The sequence below is a fragment of the Podarcis muralis genome, chromosome 7 (assembly GCF_964188315.1).
Source record: "Podarcis muralis chromosome 7, rPodMur119.hap1.1, whole genome shotgun sequence".
Taxonomy (NCBI): Eukaryota; Metazoa; Chordata; class Lepidosauria; order Squamata; family Lacertidae; genus Podarcis; species Podarcis muralis.
In genome coordinates, this window is record NC_135661.1 from 86,331,024 (window position 1) to 86,352,167 (window position 21,144).

Here is a 21,144-nt window from a genome sequence, read left to right on the forward strand (position 1 = left end):
TAAGAAGTCGTTTGCCTCAGTCCATGCAGGTTTTCTTCAGAAGGAAGCCAGGATCTTCAGTGAGACTTAACTCTGTGTACTATATGTACATAATAAGCTAGGGCGCCAGCTGCACGCCTTCCTACAGTAATCCCACAACTTACAAGGCATTATGTTCCGGGATCATGCCTAAAGTCAAAATTGTGCATGGTTAGAGCACATTGGGTGCAATGGCGGGGGGGGATTGCCAGAATATTTTCTCATGGATACCCACTGGCATTCTAATTTTTAAAAATATTTTTTAATAATAATAATAATAATAATAATAATAATAATAATAATAATAATAATAATTTTTATTTATACCCCACCCTCCCCAGCCAAGGCTGCGCTCAGGGCAGCTAACAACCAATAATAAAAACATGTTGACTGAAATACAGTGGTGCCCCGCAAGACGAATGCCTGGCTTCCTTGAAGTCTCTCAGCCCCACTCGTCTCACAGAGTGTTTGTTGTGGGGGAGGAAGGGAAAGGAGAATGTTAGCCGCTTTGAGACTCCTTAAAGGGAGTGAAAGGCGGGATATCAAATCCAAACTCTTCTTCTTCCTCGCAAGATGAAAAACTCGCTAGACAAAAGGGTTTTCCGTTTTTTGAGGCGTTCCGCAAGACGAATTTCCCTATGGGCTTGCTTCGCAAGACGAAATGTCTTGCAAGTTCTTGCGAGTTTATTTCCTTTTTCTTAAAGCCGCTAAGCCGTTAATAGCCGCTAAGCCGCTAATAGCCGTGCTTCACAAGACAAAAAAACCGCAAGACGAAGAGACTCGCGGAACGGATTAATTTCGTCTTGCTAGGCACCACTGTACAACTTAAAAAACAAGATTAAAATACAACATTAAAACATTAAAATGCAGCCCCATCACAAGAGGAGAAAGGAAAAAAGAAAGAGGGGAAGGGAATCAAATTGATTCCAAGCCAAAGGCCAGGCGGAACAACTCTGTCTTACAGGCCCTCCGGAAAGAAATGAAATCCTACAGGGCCCTGGTCTCATGAGGCAGAGCGTTCCACCGGGCCGGGGCCAGTGTTGAAAAGGCCCTGGCTCTGGTTGAGGCTAATCTAACTTCCTTGGGGCCTGGGACCTCTAGGATGTTGCTATTTATGGACCTTGAGGCTCTCCGTGGGGCATACCAGGAGAGGCGGTCCCGTAGGTACGAGGGTTCTAGGCCATGAAAGCTGAATGTGCACACAGGGCCGTCTTACCCATAGGCGCTAGGGGTGCGGGGTACCCGGGCGCTGGGCTCTCAGGGGCGCAGGCCAAGAGTCCGGCCCCTGAGAGTTGAGTCTGGGGAAGAGCACGCCCATTGGTCGGAGCGCTGCTGTAGGTTCTTCTGCTGCGGGCGGCTCTGCGCCACAAGTTCAGGGGCGACTGAGCCAATGAGACGCTGAGGCAGCTAGCCGGCTCCGCCCTCCTGCGCACCTGGGACTGGGCAACCTGGGGAGGGAGGCGCCGGGTGGATTTTTGCACCCTGGTGTTGCATATGCTTAAGATAGCCCTGTGTGCACAAGATACACCAAAGTTGAGGGTTTAGTGTATCTGATTTGGCCACAGTGACACAGGCCCAAGTTACATCCCACTGGAATGACTGTAACATGCTCTACAGTGGTACCTCGCAAGACGAATGCCTCGCAAGACGGAAAACTCGCAAGACGAAAGGGTTTTTGGGTTTTTGAGCTGCTTCGCAAGACGATTTTCCCTATGGGCTTGCTTCGCAAGACGGAAACGTCTTGCAAGTTTGTTTCCTTTTTCTTAACACCGTTAATACAGTTGCGACTTGACTTCGAGGAGCAACTCATAGCACGCGGTGTGGTAGCCTTTTTTGAGGTTTTTGAAGACTTTGGTGATTTTTGAAGCTTTTCCACAACTTTTCCGAAACCGTGCTTCGCAAGACGGAAAAACCGCAAGACGAAAAAACTCACGGAACGAATTAATTTCGTCTTGCGAGGCACCACTGTATATGGGGCTGCCTTTGAAAAATGCTCAGAAACCTCAACCGGCTCAAAGAACAACAGCCAGATTGTTGACCAGGGAGTGGAAGACTCCTTGGTGGAACAGCTCCACCAGCTACCGGTCTGTTTCCAGGCACAGTTTAAAGTGCTGGTTATGATCTATAAAGCCCTACACCATCTAGGCCCAAGCTCTCTGAAAGACCGTATTCTCTCATATGAACCTGCCTGGGTTTTGAGATCTTCAGGGGAGACCCTTCTCTCCATCCCCTCCATCCTCACAGGAAGGCTTGGGGGACACATGGGACAGGGCCTCCTCAGTGGCTGCTCCCAGACTTTGGAGTTATCTCCCTAAACAAGTTAGCCTGTCTCCCTCCTTGTTGTCGTTCCGCTGGCAGGTGAAGACCTTTTTGCTCCAACAAGCTTTTGGGAATTGACTGCTTTTAGTTAACGGGCTGGTGGCATGCTGTTTTCATTGTAATTATTGGTGTATTTATAAACAGATTTCATATATGCATATAGTTTTAATTCTATCAATGTTTAATTGCTTTTTAATGGTGGATGAGTCTATGTTTTCAGCAGTTCTTGATTTTATCTGTAAGCCGCCTTGACTCCTGTCAGGGAAAACGGCAGGCTGAAACAACAACAATATCACAGTCTAAGAAAAGTAATACAGTCACCAATCTTTAGCAATGACTTATTTTTCTCTCTCTTTATGATTGCAGATGATCCAAGCCATTCAGGTTCTGAGATTCCACCTTCTGGAATTAGAAAAGGTACAGATGTTTGCTTTGCTTTGCAATTTCTTTTATCCTTTTCCCACCCGCAAACCCTACACACACACCCCCCAAAAAACACCCCTTAGTCGTAGCAATTTGGAAGTTAGGCAGAAGGACATGATTGATCCCTGCTTTATTAGAGGCATCCCTGATTGGGAAAGAGCTGTGGTTTCCTACAATAACTGCTGAAACCAAATGTTGGGACAAATCAAGTTTGCTGAGAAGTCAAGTTGTGGTCAGTATGTCTTCCCTGCTGCAGCTAGTTTAGAATCCTGCACTGAAGAAAGTTGGATTTTGAAACCTGCATGAATTAGGTAGATTGCACCATTATTATTTTTTACATGCGTTCTCTTTTTTTTTAAATGAAATGTTTATTAAGCTTTTTTAGAATAATACAGTAAAAATGAAAAAGAAAATAGAAAAATACAAAATAAAAACAGTTAAAAACACACATATTTTCTGTTACTTATTTTCCTTTAACTTATTTCCTGGACCTCCTCATACCTCCCTTTTTTGTATTCCGCTTCAATTTATTGGTTCAGCAAATCCTTACCATTAGATTTTAACCCATTTATAACCCTTTTTTCATATTCTCTTAGAGCATTACAGCTGGAAACCCCTTAATTGCTATCCAACATCATTCTATCATTCATTAATTTTAAAATATTTCTGTAGATAGTCTTTAAATTTCTTCCAATCTTCTTCCACCGACTCTTCTCCCTGGTCTCGGATTCTGCCAGTCATTTCTGCCAATTCCATATAGTCCATCACCTTCATCTGCCATATTTTTTACATGCGTTCTCTGACTTCTGTATACATCATGTGGTGCATGCTCTAGTTATCTCCCGCTTGGACTACTGCAATGCACTCTATGTGGGGCTACCTTTGAAGGTGACCCGGAAACTGCAATTAATCCAGAATGCGGCAGCTAGACTGGTGACTGGGAGTGGCCGCCGGGACCACATAACACCAGTCCTGGGAGATCTGCATTGGCTCCCAGTACGTTTCCTAGCACAATTCAAAGTATTGGTGCTGACCTTTAAAGCCCTAAACGGCCTTGGTCCTGTATACCTGAAGGAGCGTCTCCACCCCCATCGTTCAGCCCGGACACTGAGGTCCAGCACCGAGGGCCGTCTGGCGGTTCCCTCATTGCGAGAAGTGAGGTTACAGGGAACCAGACAGAGGGCCTTCTTGGTAGTGGCGCCCACCCTGTGGAACACCCTCCCTTCAGATGTGAAGGAAATCCTATCTTTAAAAGACATCTGAAGGCAGTCCTGTTTAGGGAAGTTTTTAATATTTAATGCTGTACGGTTTTTAACACTTGATTGGGAGCCGCCCAGAGTGGCTGGGGAGGCCCAGCCACATGGGCGGGGTATAAATAATAAATTATTATTATTATTATTATTATTATTATTATTATTATTATTCTGACATGTTTGCCATTTCACATGGCTTGTTTTGGTTCTGCTGATATCCTGTCCCAAACCTTTAGAAAACGTTAACTGAGGCCCACCTCCCGGTACCTGAGACTTCAGGCATTGCCCACACACCTCCAGGCTCATCATGAGGGACAGAAACTTGTCTTTATAAAAGGAAAGTTGATGGTGGGGAGGGGGAGTTGAGGTCCCCCGCAGCAGAATTCTCAGCCTCATAGTGCAATATCTCACATATTTCTTCTGTGCTTCTGCAAAACTAGTTTTCACATAGCTCGAAGTAAAGCCTGAGGTGGTCCCTTGGAAAAATGAAAGGGTGAAAAATCCCACTATCTCAAAGTATAAGATTCTTTTTTTTTAAAAAAAACCAAATCAAAATCCAAGTTATCCTCCAGCAAAAAGAAAAAAGTTTGCACATAATTTCCCTTTCTCACAAGCGGCAGCAACAGCTGTCTCCAATTTTGAAGTATTTCCTCATATGGGAGTGAGAGGGGGAGAAGTTTTAAAAATAGACTCAGAGTCCAGTTCTCCATTATGTTTTTTACGGCACCAGAACTCATAGGTTTTCACATAAATGCTAATCTAGCGATGCCCCCCACCCATTCATACTGATGGCTAAAGAATACAGAAACAACGTCTCTCTGTGTGTATCTTGTAGGTTTTGTGGCTCGATCCACAAATCTCCTGGCCACCACATACCGGTAGCTCAGGTTTTCATCCCACAGCTGCCCATTTCTGAGTTAGGCATATATGCCCAGGACAGGTTGCGAGACTTCAGATCTGAGCTATCGAGCCACTATACTTAGCAAAGCCACTCTGGCCTTGTCAATGGAAGCCACTTCAGTTTAGTGGCTCCGGTTTCGCAAACCTCAGCCCAGGCCCCCGGTGCTGCAGCTGAGCTGAGAGGAGCTGGCCTGCTGGCCAGCTGGGTCGCCACAAGGCACTTTGCCATGCAGCTCAGCTCCTTCGCAGCTCCCCTTTTGCTTTGATCTCGCGGCTTCCAGCTCCACGTTGACAGCTTCAATTGTTCTAGGCAAACGTAACTGAAGGCGAAGCTGCAGAAAGGCATCCAGTGAGATCACACTGGGAGCTGAAGGAAGGAGGGTGTTGGCAGAGCCATCTTTCTGCCCGCTGCTGTCCATCACCTTTGGCCCAGCCAACATGGTGCCCTGTAAATATTTTGGGCTACAACTAGAGTGCGCCAGGTTGGCATAGCCTGACAAGACAGAAGTACTGTTCTTGGGGGACAGGAGGCAGGTGGGTGTGGGGGACTCCCTGGTCCTGAATGGGGTAACTGTGCCCCTGAAGGACCAGGTGCGCAGCCTAGGAGTCATTCTGGACTCACAGCTGTCCATGGAGGCACAGGTCAATTCTGTGTCCAGGGCGGCTGTCTACCAGCTCCATCTGGTACGCAGGCTAAGACCCTATCTGTCCACAGACTGTATCGCCAGAGTGGTGCATGCTCTGCTTATCTTCCCTTGGACTACTGCAATGCGCTCTACGTGGGGCTACCTTTGAAGGTGACCTGGAAACTGCAATTAATCCAGAATGCGTCAGCTAGACTGGTGACTGGGAGTGGCCGCCGGGACAACATAACACCGGTCCTGAGAGATCTGCATTGGCTCCCAGTACGTTTCCGAGCACAATTCAAAGTGTTGGTGCTGACCTTTAAAGCCCTAAACGGCCTCATTCCTATATACCTAAAGGAGCGTCTCCACCCCCATCGTTCAGCCCAGACACTGAGATCCAGCACCGAGAGCCTTCAGGCGGTTCCCTCATTGCGAGAAGTGAAGTTACAGGGAACCAGGCAGAGGGCCTTCTTGGTAGTGGCGCCCGCACTGTGGAACGCCCTCCCTTCAGATGTGAAGGAAATAAGTAGCTATCTTATCTTTAAAAGACATCTGAAGGCTGCCCTGTTTTGGGAAGTTTTTAATATTTAATGTTGTATTGTTTTTAACACTTGATTAGAAGCTGCCCGAGGGACGCAGGTGGCGCTGTGGGTAAAAGCCTCAGCGCCTAGGGCTTGCCGATCGAAAGGTCGGCGGTTTGAATCCCCGCGGCGGGGTGCGCTCCCGTTGCTCGGTCCCAGCGCCTGCCAACCTAGCAGTTCGAAAGCACCCCCGGGTGCAAGTAGATAAATAAGGACCGCTTACTAGCGGGAAGGTAAACGGCGTTTCCGTGTGCGGCTCTGGCTCGCCAGAGCAGCGATGTCACGCTGGCCACGTGACCCAGAAGTGTTTCCAGACAGCGCTGGCCCCCGGCCTCTTGAGTGAGATGGGCGCGCAACCCTAGAGTCTGTCAAGACTGGCCCGTACGGGCAGGGGTACCTTTACCTTTACCTTTAGAAGCTGCCCAGAGTGGCTGGGGAAACTCAGCCAGATGGGCGGGGTATAAATAATATATATAATTATTATTATTATTATTATTATTATTATTATTATTATTATTATTATTGCCTGTCTATATATCCTGGCGAGGTCTGGCCCAGAAATAAGTGTATGGGGTGCATGTTGCTTATGCGTTTAACTTCAGAAGAAGCTGGGTTCATCGGAGGTTGTTGCCTAGCAACCGCTCCATTTGAGCGATACCTTGGACCAGCGTCTTGGGCCTCCTGCGTTCAGAAATTTGGATATAGGGGGTTTATGTCACAGTACTTAAGATCACAGGTTGTGTGTCAGCCCAGTTGGAATTTCATCCTTTGGATCACGGGCAAGTGTAAGCCAGTGTGATTATTTGACTGAAGTTAGCCGTGTCTATTAATTTCAGTGGGTCTACTCTGAGCAGGACTAACGTTGGATGCAACCTTTTGGGTCTTCCCTGCGAGAGAAAGGCCATGCTCCTTGGCTTAGGGTCACGTCCAAACTGGGGACTGTTGTTTGTTTTGCTCTAACAAACCGCGGCCAGTAAGCCAAGGACAAACCTTGGCTACAGATCAGAGTTCCTTGGAAGGGAAACAAACCACAATCCCTGATTTGGATGTAATGCTAAGATAGGGATCGTGGCTTGTGTCCCTCCAGCGCTAGCAGAAGGGCGGGCAGAAATAACACAACCGGATTGTGGTTGGTAAGCTTACTGTGACTTGACAGGGCCTTTTCGGTGATGGTTTCCAGGTGTGGAACACCTTTCCTGGCAAGGTACACCTGTCTCCCGCACTGTTGAGAAAGTTAGAAATATTCTTGTTTACCTAAGCAGCTGGTGACTGGTAGACACTGGCTGTAGCAACCATGAAATCAATGCCTGAGGGTGTGTCGTTGCTTTATTTTTTACGTTCTAAATGTTTTATTTTTATTGCACCATTTTGATGCTCGCTGCTCTGGGCTCCTGTGGGAGGAAGCTCAGGATAGGAATTTCATGAACAAAACCAATAGATAATAAATAAATGTGGCCCCAGAAAGCTAGCAAGTCAGGGGGACAGACGGACTAGACTACAGTGGTGCCCCGCAAGACGAATGCCTCGCAAGACGAAAAACTCGCTAGACGAAAGGGTTTTCCGTTTTTTGAGTCGTTCCGCAAGACAAATTTTTCTATGGGCTTGCTTCGCAAGACGAAACGTCTTGCGAGTTCTTGCGAGTTTGTTTCCTTTTTCTTAAAGCCGCTAAGCCGTTAATAGCTGCTAAGCCGCTAAGCCGCTAATAGCCGTGTTTCACAAGACGAAAAAACCGCAAGACGAAGAGACTCGCGGAACGGATTAATTTCGTCTTGCGAGGCACCACTGTACAACCCTTCTCCCTGACGTGACCAACTTCCATGTGAAACCTGAATGTTTATCTTTACGAAAACAGAACAATCCTTTCACCTAGAAATCTAACACTTCAGGGACATGTCTCCTCCCTGACACTCTAGCTTTCGGGGCACAGGCTGCCCACCTCTTTGAGTTATTTGGTGGGCCCTAGAAAAGAGTGGGTGTCAAGTCTACCCCCTTTAACCAGCCCAAACCCACATGGGAAAACCCCACTGGTTGCCTCTACAGGTGGGACATGTGGTTGTGTGTGTGTGTGTGTGGAAATAAAGGCACACTCTTTGCTAGGGTAATGAGCTCGTTAGCCACGCAGTAAAACTCAGTGTTTGTAACCTGATAAATCCCTTGTTAATGTAATTAACCCTTTGATTCACGCAGAGGGCACCTGCTGGGAAGCAGCGGACTCTAGAAGCTGGGGTTTAATTCTTTGTCCTGGGGAAAGGGGTGTTTCTGAGTTCAGAAGAGGGAGAAGGGGGTCAGTGGTGCTCTGCTGGGTCAGAGACAAGGCTGTGGGGAGGCGGAAAGGGGAAATGGCAGCCCCATTCAGCCACCACTGAAGTCTCTTAGATCTCTGACATGCTAACATTAAGGGGGTCCCAAAAATTCACTAGGCAGTTACCAGATTCAGACCTGCTTAGTTTCAGCAAGGTGCTGGCTTCAAGTACGGTACCTTCAGAATAAGCCCTGGCCGGCGGCCTGTTTATTAAAAACAAAAGCCCTGCCAAGTTTCTAAACCCTGGTGCGTCAAGAGGAGCTTTGAAAAGGGCAATGGGGCATTTATTTATTCATGTTAAAGCATTCCTAAACCGCTCAGTATTTCAAGAATCTCCCAGTCTAAAAAACGAACAAATATACAGTGGTACCTCGGGTTAAGTACTTAATTCATTCCGGAGGTCCGTTCTTAACCTGAAACTGTTCTTAACCTGAAGCACCACTTTAGCTAATGGGGCCTCCCGCTGCTGCCGCCGCACCACCGGAGCCCGATTTCTGTTCTTATCCTGAAGCAAAGTTTTTCACCTGAAGCACTATTTCTGGGTTAGCGGAGTCTGTAACCTGAAGCGTATGTAACCTGAAGCGTATGTAACCTGAGGTACCACCGTACTGTTAAAGCAAATGAAATGATAATGAAATAATTAGACTGAACTTTACAAAACCCACACACATATATAAACAGGAACAAAAACGGAGCCTGATAAAACAGCAATATAAAAACCACAGAAAAGCGAATAAAACAGAAAATCAGAGGACTCAAAAACATGTAAAATGGGGGCTTTTCTTAGGGAAATCCTGGGCATATAAATATACCCTCTGCTTCCTACTCTTGGACCAGTTACTGATGCAGGAAAGGATCTTATCTGTTATGCCATGATTAGGAAGGAAAAAGTCCATATCTTGCCCCCCCCCCCACTTCCCTGAGTTCTTGGTTGCTTTCAGAACTCCTGAATGTTCAGGTAGAATACTTACCAGCTGGAAATTCCTGGCTTTTAAACCAGCCACTCCTGGCTACTCTTTCATTTTCACTTTTTTTCTTTCTTTTTGGCAGGTACATGACCTCTGTGACAATTTCTGCCACCGCTACATCACTTGCCTCAAGGGGAAGATGCCCATCGACTTGGTCATCGACGACAGAGACGGGGGCTCGAAATCCGATCTTGAAGATTTTGGCGGCTCCTGCGCCAGCCTCTCCGATCAGGTAGGACACCTGCGGGGCATGAGCTTTGGGCAGCAAGCCCTGGCTGCAGCCGAACCGTTTGCCTGCTGCCATCATAATTTGACTTTAAGAAAAAGGAGGCACGTTTTCAAGGAGTTTTCTGCCGGCCTGGAAATTTGCATATGTAGATTCTCAGATGTGTGTCTGAATGTTGTGCTTGTGATCAGCGGCATCAACTATATTGCAAAGTCAAGTAAATTGCAAAATGTTTTATAGGAAAAGTGGAGTGGTGTGAGGATCTCCCAGTGCCATTTCCATGCACAACTCTGTTGTTGTTGTTGTTGTTTAGTCGTTTAGTCGTGTCCGACTCTTCGTGACCCCATGGACCAGAGCACGCCAGGCACCTCTGTCCTCCACTACCTCCCGCAGTTTGGTCAAACTCATGCTGGTAATCTCGAAAACACTATCCAACCATATCGTCCTCTGTCGTCCCCTTCTCCTTGTGCCCTCCATCTTTCCCAGCATCAGTGTCTTCTCCAGGGAGTCTTCTCTTCTCATGAGGTGGCCAAAGTCTTGGAGTCTCAGCTTCAGGATCTGTCCTTCCAGTGAGCACTCAGGGCTGATTTCCTTAAGAATGGATGCGTTTGATCTTCTTGCAGTCCGTGGGACTCTCAAAAGTCTCCTCCAGCACCATAATTCAAAAGCATCAATTCTTCGGCGATCAGCCTTCTTTATGGTCCAGCTCTCACTTCCATACATCACTACTGGGAAAACCATGGCTTTACCTTGATGCAAAGCATCATTTGTGAGTTTGGGATGCTTACCTGCAATAGCTCAGGGGTTAAAAGTGCTGAAGGTTCAATCTTTAGCGTCTTCAGGTAGGACTGAGAGGTGTGGGAATGTTCAGGGTGGCAAGAGAGGATATATTGATTATTAATATCCTTCTAACTTGCGCTATGTGATGGCCTGGGATTCGGACTCGGATGCTGAACCTGAGGGATCCCAGCCTGCACAGGAGTCCCCGCCTCCAGAACCAGCTGAGCCGGGGCTGGGGCCTGAGCCTGAAGGGTCCTCACCTGTGCTGGATCCTCAGGTGCAGGCATCAGCTGAGGTGATGGAGGACCCATTGCCTGCAGGTGCTCCACTCTCAGCCCCGTCAGAGGAAGCCGAGGTTGCCTCTGGGTCCGGTAACCCTCCAGCCTCTTCTGAGCTGCAGAGGCTCAGGGCAGAGAGGCGGAGGGAACTAAGTTCTCGCAGGAGGAGGGCTCGCCTCCAGGCCAGAAGAGGCGAGTCACCAGAGGATCAGGGCCGCCCTATGCCTCGGGGCAGATAAAAGTCGGCCAGCCCTGGTCCCAAGTTGCGGGAGCAACATTGTTGGTTGCTAGTTCCTGCCTGAACCCTGTCCTGGTTTCCTGCTTGAGCGCCTGACCTGCCCTGGCTCCCTGCTTGCAAGCCTGTTCCTGACCTCACCCGACTCCCTGCCCTGCACCCAGCTTCAGCTTTGACGGACTGCCTCCATACTGCAACTTCGACCTCAGACTGTACTCGGACCTTGCCTCATGGTTAGCCCACGGGACTAGCACACGCTAGCAAGTTCCTTTACTTAGCAGGGTTTACATCCCCCTTTTTACACACACAGCAGATAGCTGGTTGCAGGCTCGTGTAAGCCTCTTACATTACCTCTCACATTACCAGACTGAATTGTACGTTCCTGGTAAGTTTCCTTGAATCCCTCTTAGAAGAATAAAGACGCCACAATCTTATTCAAAGTCAATAAAAGAAGTTTACTTACATCAGTTCACAGTTGGATCCCTGAAGGCAGACTTAGTTACAAATATGTACATGTGGATCTACCCCATATTGAGGGATAATCCCAGAACTTCTGCTAGCTGAGAGCTAGCAAAGCAGTCCTAGCTAGAAGCTGGTCAAATGAAGAAGGAAGTGAAAAAGAGAGAGGTGTGCTGTGTGACTCATCCTTTTGTTACCTGGACAGGTAAGGTCACGCCCACCTTCTATCACATGCAAAAGGAAGGATGCTCCAGCCCAGGAGGAACAGGAAGTTTCAACTGGCTGGACCAAACATCCCCTTGCATGTCCACTCTAGGAAGACAAGGAATGTTGTATTTGACTGCTCCCAGTGGATTACATCCCACAAGATAGACCCTTATCTGGAACCATGGAAAGCTACACTGCCAGTGTAGACAATAATGTGCTACATGGACCAATGGTCGGACTCGCAATACAGCAAATTCCTATTTTCCCTATAAAGGTAAAGGTAAAGGTACCCCTGCCCGTACGGGCCAGTCTTGACAGACTCTGGGGTTGTGCGCCCATCTCACTCAAGAGGCCGGGGGCCAGCGCTGTCCGCAGACACTTCTGGGTCACGTGGCCAGCGTGACAAAGCTGCATCTGGCGAGCCAGCGCAGCACACGGAACGCCGTTTACCTTCCCGCTAGTAAGCGGTCCCTATTTATCTACTTGCACCCGGGAGTGCTTTCGAACTGCTAGGTTGGCAGGCGCTGGGACCGAGCAACGGGAGTGCACCCCGCCGTGGGGATTCGAACTGCCGACCTTTCGATCGGCAAGCCCTAGGCGCTGAGGCTTTTACCCACAGCGCCACCCGCGTCCCATTTTCCCTATAGCCAATGTGCAATTGGGGTAACAGCAGGATTTTCCAGATCGTTATTTCACATTGCAATTTGGGATGCTAGAGTTGTTGTGCTAGTTAAAGAGGATAGTGATCTGGCTTAATGCTTCATTTATTTCCTTTTTTTATTTTACAATGGCACATAGCTCTTTTCCTCCTGTGGAAACAACCCTTTATAATTAGTTATTTATTACCATTAGCTGCACTGCCTTTTGTGATGAAATTTTAAGTCTGTGTTCGTCGTTTTCTCTGCTCTCTCGACATGCTGGAATTCTGTTCTGCCCATCCCTGAAAAGGGCAGGTTGAAACAATCACTTTAATAAATAAGTAATCCATCATGCGACCTTGTGTTTTCTTACCATTTCTGACCGACTTGCTTGGGTCAGCTTTCTTTATGCTGGGCAAGAGTTATAAGAAGTCTTGTCTGGCCTCACTGCGCTCCCCTTTTTCTTTCTGAGAGTTAATGGCAACTTTTCAGAACCCAGTTGTTGTATTGGGGACATAAAATTTGCTGCTGCAATGATGTGATCTTCAGTTTAGGAAATGATAACCGCAGATATTTCTCATACAGCTGTTTCTTCCAAACATATTGAGTTCAGAAGAGTCCCTTCTAGTCTTAAATCCTGCTCTTATCCAGGGCCTGCTATTTTGTGCGTGAAAGTGTGGCGATCCTTACCTAACCTGCTTTCTCTGCTGGGAGACCTGGCAAATATGCCCAATCTACTGCTTCAGTCTGTTACAAGTGCTACCTAATACTTATTCTGCTTTTGTAAGAAACTACAGCTAATCCAGAATGCAGCAGCTAGACTGGTGACTGGGAGCAGCTGCCGGGACCATATAACACCCATCCTTAATGATCTACATTGACTCCCAGTACGTTTCTGAGCACAACTCGAAGGGTTGGTGCTGATCTTTAAAGCCCTAAATGGCTTTGGCCCAGTACAGTCAAACGTTGGTTCTCTAATGGCTCCGTTTTTTAACATTTCGGCTCCCGAACGCCGGAAACCCAGAAGTAAATGCTCCAGTTTTTGAATGTTTTTTGGAACCTGAACGTTCCAAAGCTCTTGCAAGCAATCAGAAGCCACGCCTTGGTTGTCGAACGGTCTTCCGGAACGGATTACATTCGACAACTGAGATTTGACTGTCTACCTGAAGGAGCGTCTCCATCCCCATCATTCAGCCTGGACACTGAGGTCCAGCTCCGAGGGCCTTCTGGCGATTCCCTTCCTGCAAGAAGTGAGGTTACAGGGAACCAGACAGAGGGCCTTCTCTGTGGTGGCACCCGCCCTGTGGAATGCCCTCCCACCAGATGTCAAGGAAATAAACAACTATCTGACTTTTGGAAGACATCTGAAGGCAGCCCTGTTTAGGGAAGTTTTTAAGGTTTGATGTTCTGTTGTGTTTTTTATATTTTGCTGGAAGCTGCCTAGAGTGGCTGGGGCAACCTAGTCAGATGAGAGGCAAATAAATAATAAAATTCTTATTCCTATAGGTGGGGCCAAAGCATATGTGGGGGGTGCCGACACCCTCCCTGTTTTCCTCTCCGCCCAACAGGCTGTCAGACAAGGGAAGAGCTCGCTTTTGCCACAGATCTGAAGTGACCACTTGCAGAGAGACGGCCCTTGAAACCAGGCAATACAGAATTAGGCCAAGGGTCTCCATCTTGCCCACCGACCAACAATGACTCCCCACTGTTTAGGACAGAGGGACTGTTTGCAGCCCTAGCTGGAGTTTTGAGAGTGCAAATAATTTTTGCCGAGGCAGACGGAGGCGCAGAAATCACACTTGGATATCCGCAGGCTACCCGACGTCTCACATAAAGCATTTTGAAATATAGCTGACTTTGGGATCCCCCCCCCCCGCACCCCACACCCCCTGTCCCATCCCCGAACAGGTTTAGCCAGCTTCTGCTTGCTTCAAAAAGCCTTTTGATGGGCAGGGAGAAAGGAATGGTGTGTTTGCATCCTACAAAATCAAGCTTATTTCTCAAGCCGCTTCCCGCTCTTTTTGTTGTTGTTGTTTAGTCGTTTAGTTGTGTCCGACTCTTCGTGCCCCGTGGACCAGAGCACGCCAGGCACTCCTGTCTTCCACTGCCTCCCGCAGTTTGGTCAAACTCATGCTGGTAGCTTCGAGAACACTGTCCAACCATCTCGTCCTCTGTCGTCCCCTTCTCCTTGTGCCCTCCATCTTTCCCAACATCAGGGTCTTTTCCAGGGAGTCTTCTCTTCTCATGAGGTGGCCAAAGTATTGGAGCCTCAGCTTCAGGATCTGTCCTTCCAGTGAGCACTCAGGGCTGATTTCCTTCAGAATGGAGAGGTTTGGTCTTCTTGCAGTCCATGGGACTCTCAAGAGTCTCCTACAGCACCATAATTCAAAAGCATCCATTCTTCGGCAATCAGCCTTCTTTATGGTCCAGCTCTCACTTCCATACATCTGCTCTTTTTGGTCTACCTTAATTTGGGGGGGAAGTAATTAATAATGGTGTAAAATAAATATAACCCCTTCTCTCCCAGCCCGTATGGCTACTCTCGCCCCTTCCCTTGTAAGGGAAGTGGGGGAAGGGGGAACCCATCTCTCCTTGCAACATTCATGAGTTTGAAAGAAAAGGGTCGTACGTTTGGAAAATAATTACCTCTGACAGTTAGCTGGTAATGAAGGAGCCGTGGTCGCCTCTTGCACTGCCCCTGATCTCTCCCTTCCCCTCCCTGCTCCGCCAACTTTTTCATTTTTTCCCAAGCCCCGCTAATGCAGTCAACACATTCATTTGCCTATAGCAACTTGCTTGCATTTTTAATGTGCCCCGGGGCTATCGGGCTGGAAGCTTCGCAGAGTGGAGGGGTTTTTTTTGGGGTGGGGGGTGGGGTTGGTGCAAGGAGACGGAGGGGGGAGGAGGAGGCTGATTCTAGCAACATCCGCAGCCTGGCATCTGAGGACCGACTCCTTTCTTAGCCGTTCATCTCCTCTTCCACACTGAACATGAAGGGAAAAGAAAGTCGGTGTTGGGTGGAGACCAGGCTTCTTCCATCTCCAGCGACTGCCTAAGGGAGCCCGTAAGCGAGGCCTGGTGGCCTGCCCCTGTTTTTCCACCCCACGCCCCGCTTTATCGCAGGTACACTGCGCCTCTACATGGAGGTTCTGATAATAATAATAATAATAATACAGTGGCACCTCGGGATACATACGCTTCAGGTTACAGACTCCGCTAACCCAGAAATAGTACTCCGGGTTAAGAACTTTGCTTCAGGATGAGAACAAAAATCATTCTCTGGCAGCGCGGCAGCAGCAGGAGGCCCCATTAGCTAAAGTGGTGCTTCAGGTTAAGAACAGTTTCAGGTTAAGAACGGACCTCCAGAGCAAATTAAGTACCGTACTTAACCCGAGGTACCATGTTAATAATAATAATAAATTTTATTTATACCCCACCCTCCCTGACCAGAGCTGGGCTCAGGGCGGCTAACACCAATAAAATCACAGTAAAAACATAATAGGGAAAAAGAGGGGGGGGGGGGACAATTTAAAATACAGGTTAAAATGCAATTTAAAATGCATTAGCTGTTACATTTGAGGGCTTTCAATATGTGCCTAACCTCCCCCTCATTTTATTTTTTTAAAAAACAAGTCATCTGAATTTCCCATTTTTACCCTTTGACACTGAAGGCGTCTACATTTAGACCCGCCCTGTTCTCCCAATTGTAAATTGCTAGGGCTAATTTTAATACTGCATTATTATTATTTTTACACCTGCAGTGGGACCTTCTAATGAAGGGCAGGTAAGAAGTGCGCTTTGGGTGGGCCTACATGGCGTGTAACGTTTGCCTGGCTTTTACCCAGGGCCAAGCCTTGACTGGGGCAGGCCATGCCCTGTGGAACTCCTTGCCAATAGAAGTTTGGCAGGAGCCAACCCTACCCTTTTTTTTTTATGCCTTCTAAAAACGGTATTATTTAGACGTGCCTTTCAAAACCTGAGATTCTTCATTTGACATTCTTACTGCAGCACTGTGTGTTATCTTCTTGTAGGAAAGTGTGATTTTTAATACAGTGGCACCTCAGGTTAAGTACTTTATTCGTTCCGGAGGGTTCGTTCTTAACCTGAAACTGTTCTTAACCTGAAGCACCACTTTAGCTAATGGGGCTGCCGCGCCGCCAGAGCACGATTTCTGTTCTCGCCCTGAAGCAAAGTTCTTAACCTGAAGCACTATTTCTGGGTTAGCGGAGTCTGTAACCTGAAGCGTATGTAACCTTAGGTACCACTGTAAATAAAAAAAAAATAAAGGTAGTTGCTTTTCCTGCGGCTGTCAGTTCCACGATTGGGCAGGTGGGGAATGTTCATATCCCAAATAATAATTGTTGAAAATTCAAATCCCCCCCCCCCCCGTTAACATGCTTAAGCCTCCGTCCTTAAGATGGGGAGCCAAATCTCAGCCCTGGACTTGACTCTTAAGCGGCTCTCGCGAAATCCGCTTTGGGCAGAAGCTGCTGGGCCTGCACTTAATTAACCGCTAGTGTTGCTACCTTCGCTTCCTAGAGTTTGAAACAGCGACCCCCTGACCCCTCCCTTCCCGTTTATTGTGGTCTACAAGTGTTAGGTTCGCTTTCGAAATCCGCAGCTCCTTAACCCCTTGAACTCCTTAGGCCTCTCGCTTGTGGGGCTCCTGTGATCAGCTCTGCCAGGTTAATCAGGGAGGGCATGAGGGGGTGGGGCGGGGGCGCGGGGGGCCCGGGGCTTTGTTTTAGTCCCCCGGCAAGTCGGGGGGCTGCAATCCGAGCCCCTTCGGTAGCTGCGTGAGAGGCCCGGTGTCCCCCTTTGAACTCTCTTCAATTGGGCAAGGGAAGGGAAGGGAAGGGGGGGTCAAAATAATTACAGCCCCAGCGGAGGCGTTGTGGAAATCCCTGCTAAATCCTGGCCTCCTCCTTAAAGGATTTATGGGGAGGGGGGGAAAGGCTTGCATGGGAGAAGGAACTGGGAGCTGCGGATAAGGGAGTTGCCCCATGGTAGGGATTCCCTGAGCCGGCAGCAGCCGCTGGACAGGCGGAAGTCGAACCGGCGAAGCTGCCGCCCTTGCTGAATACCCTTGCCAGGAAAAACAAATTTTGTAGAATTGTAGCGTTGGAAGGGACCCTTGAGGATCATCTAGTCTAACCTGCTGCAATGCAGGAACACGCAGCTGTCCCTTACGAGGATCAAACTTGCAACCTTGGCGTTATCAGCACCACGCTCTAACCAACTGAGCTATATTTTGTCCGTTCGTTTCTTCCTGTCGGCGCAGGGTCAGGGTAGGGAAGAATTTGCCTACCGATGGTCCCTGTTTACAAACACACTAGGGATACTAATAATACCGGCCTACTTTGCAGGGACGGGACGCAGGTGGCGCTGTGGGTTAAACCACAGAGCCTAGGACTTGCCAATCAGAAGGTCAGTTGTTCGAATCCCCGTGACGGGGTGAGCTCCCGTTGCTCTGTCCCAGCTCCTGCCAACCTAGCAGTTCGAAAGCACACCAAGTGCAAGTAGATAAATAGGTACCGCTCCAGCGGGAAGGTAAACGGCATTTCCGTGCGCTGCTCTGGTTCGCCAGAAGCGGCTTAGTCATGCTGGCCACATGACCCTGTACGCCGGCTCCCTTGGCCAATAAAGCGAGATGAGCGCCGCAACCCCAGATTCGGTCACGACTGGACCTAATGGTCAGGGGTCCCTTTACCTTTACCTTGCAGGGATATTGGGAGGACTTTTGAGGGGGTGCAGATTGGGGGCAGGCAGTTTGGTGCCTTCCAAATAATTGTTGGACTACAGTTCCCATAACGGGGGGCCACATGGCTAACTTTCCATACTGAGCACCCAAAAGGACTGGGCAATGGGGGGGGGGGGTGTGGAAAGAGAGAAACTTTCCTAGAGAACTATTTTTCTTCTCCTTGTCATACGCTCCGGGATGAGGGATGCTTCAAGGTCAATAAAGAATCGACTGCAGGGTGTTCTAATTGGTTTACATGGGCCGTCAAAGTTTTCCTAGCTGGGTCTCTGCCACAGGCGTCTATTTTGTATGGCCTTTACATTCATCTGCTCTTATTTTCTGTCTTGTGTTTAACTGGTTTTCCACGCCACGCTCATTGCATTTTGTACCTTGCCTTGAGGTATGGGTGGGGGAGGCGAATTAGTTAGCTAATTAGTTTAATTAATAATACAATATAGATTTGACTCTGGTTGCATGGCCTTTGGGACAGCTGAGGACTTTCAAGGATCGGCTCAGTTCTTGCAAAGCTTCTCTTCCAAGCCATTCACTGAACGCCCAAGGAATAAGAATTGCTTTGCAGGTGGCAGATGAAGGGTTCTATCTATCTATCATCTATCTATCTATCTATCTATCTATCTATCTATCTATCTATCTATCTATCATCTATCTATCATCTATCTATCTATCTATCTATCTATCTATCTATCTATCTATCTATCTATTGTTACGGAAATTACCGGGAGGGGGCACATCTTTAAAGTTAAATATTACAAATATTATGCCTGAATGTATCCTTTCAACTTCACAGCTCAGGGAAGTTACCTAGCTTTAAAAATAATATAAAATCATGTCCTTTCCCAGTTTCCTCCATTCTAAAGCTATTTTCCCCTTGAAAAAGGACTTCAGGAAGTTCCCAGAGGTGACAATTGCTGGGCTCATTGTTAGCCAAAGGAAGTCAAATCTCATCACCTGACTTGCCTCAGGCTCCAGACATGCAAAGGAACTTCTATTGTACTTTTTGGTTGTGGGTACTTAAGACATATTTGCCTATGCTAATCTTATACCTGAGTCTTGCCCTGCCATGTCTGCTTATGCTAATCTTGTACCAAGGACTTGTCTGGACACGTTTGCCAAGGTTAACCCCTCCCCTTTTGTGACATGTCAGTGATGTAGCAATGATGCTGTACGAACTGTATTCTGGGATATGGTGGGAAAGTTTTAAAAGTCTTTGTCACCCCATCCTCGGGGTTCAAATTTGCTCTTTGAACCTACTGCGCAATAAACTTTGGTCTACAGCTATTTGCTCCGGTTGGCTGGAATCCTTTCTTTATTCCGCAGGGACCCATGGGCTCTGCCCGACGAGCTGGGTGACTGAGCAGCCTCGCACCTAGATTTTTTCCATAACACTATCTGTCTATCTAATCTACCCTTCTGCTGATAACCATTCTTCCTGGGTTGGGGATGAAAGGAAAACATGGATCTGGATAATCTCCTGGTGCTCACTCACACAGCTAACCTTGCCATGTGTGCTCCCTTCTCCTGTAGAACAACTCTTGGATTCGGGATCACGATGAGACGGGATCCACGCACTCGGGAACGCCGGGACCTTCCAGCGGTGGGATCGCGTCGCAGAGCGGCGATAACTCCAGCGAACAAGGTAGGTTTAGCGGATGCTGGAGGGAGGAGAAAGGCTCTGCTTCCTCGGTCCTGGATTTTCTGTGTGGGCTCAAGGTAAGGAGATCATTGCAGAGAGAGCCTTTTAGGTAGAATTAAGGATCTAAAGAAGGTGCGAAAGGTGATGTCTTTGACCAACAGCGCTAATACAGCAAAGAAAGAATTTAAGGGAACAATTGTAGGTAAAGAAAAGATATCCACCTCAAATAAAAATATTTGACACGGGCCAACAAAATAGAGAACCTGAAGAAAAATAACTGTATAACAAAATACAGTGGTACCTCGGTTTTCAAACATAATCCATTCTGGAAGACCATTCGAGTTCTGAAACATTCAAAAACTGAAAACTCAATATGGAAGCCTCAATACGGAAAACTCAATATGGAAAACTCAATACGGAAGGTACGTAGCATGTTTGACTTCCAAGGCGAGTTCAAAAACCGAAGCATTTACTTCCGGGTTTATGGCGTTCGAAAACCGAAATGTTCGTCAACGGAGACGTTCGAAAACCGAGGTACCACTGTACCAACAATGAACCAGGTAACCTGACAATAAACTATTGTTACATGGCAACGAAAGTTCAGAAACTGAGTTGAAAAAGTCAGTTACGATTACCATAATCATGATGGTTGTTCTTCGCATTTAAGCACTGCAGCCTTGCTCAGCCCGGGGTCTTCCAGATGTTTTGGGCTATAACTCCCATCAGATCCAGCTTAATTCATTTGCCTTCAGTCTGGGAAGAGGACTTAACTGAAGGCAAGCAATGTCAGCCCTGAGTGAGGGCAATGCTTCCTAAATCTCCAAATCTCTCCAAAATCTCTGTAGCCAGCAATGCTTTTCGCAGCAGACTTGCTTGCAGACAGTGCTCCTCTTCCTAATTTCTGCTTTCACATTAACTCAGCCATCTACGCCACAGCCCTGTGTGTCAGGCCACTATTTATGAGACCGGTCTTGCAAAATAATAATAATGAGGGATGGAGGCTGAGGCAAAGAAAATGGTGGCTCGGCTGAGCCCCCCTCGTAAGATTATAACTCTGTAAAATCGAGATCCCTTAGCACAAGAGCAATGACACACTGGAGTACTGTATTTTTCGCTCTATAAGACGCACCTAGTTTTTGGAGGAGGAAAACAAGGAAAAAAACACACCATATTTTTCGCCCTATAGGACACACTTTTTCCCCTCCAAAAATGAAGGGGAAATGTGTGTGCGTCCTATGGGGTGAATGCAGGCTTTCGCTGAAGCCTGGAGAGCGAGAGGGGTCGGTGCGCACGGACCCCTCTCGCTCTCCAGGCTTCAGGAAGCTATCCGCAAGCCTTGGGAGCTCCGCGGGAGTTCCCGTCGGGCTCCCAAGGCTTGCGGATAGTAGCCTGCATCCCGAAGCCTGGGGCGCGCTGCTTCGTGCAGATATCGGGAAGCCCCACAAGCTCAGGGGACAGCGGGGAGGCAGAGTGCCGCCATCCAGCTATTCCCCGACCTGGTTTGGAGGCTGGCAGTGGGGAGAAGCACGCTTCTCCC

The 21,144-nt window shown here is 47.9% G+C and overlaps 1 protein-coding gene across 5 annotated transcripts in view; it reads left to right on the forward strand.

Moving 5' to 3' along the window:
- Nucleotides 1–21,144, forward strand: part of MEIS3 (Meis homeobox 3) — a 105,904-nt gene that overhangs the window by 51,408 nt on the left and 33,352 nt on the right. For all 5 annotated transcript variants that reach the window (XM_077932330.1, XM_077932332.1, XM_077932333.1 and 2 more), the window contains 3 exons: nucleotides 2,704–2,754; nucleotides 9,473–9,622; nucleotides 19,499–19,610. In XM_077932330.1, the coding sequence (XP_077788456.1) occupies nucleotides 2,704–2,754; nucleotides 9,473–9,622; nucleotides 19,499–19,610 (313 nt within the window). The remainder of the gene's footprint in view (nucleotides 1–2,703; nucleotides 2,755–9,472; nucleotides 9,623–19,498; nucleotides 19,611–21,144) is intronic.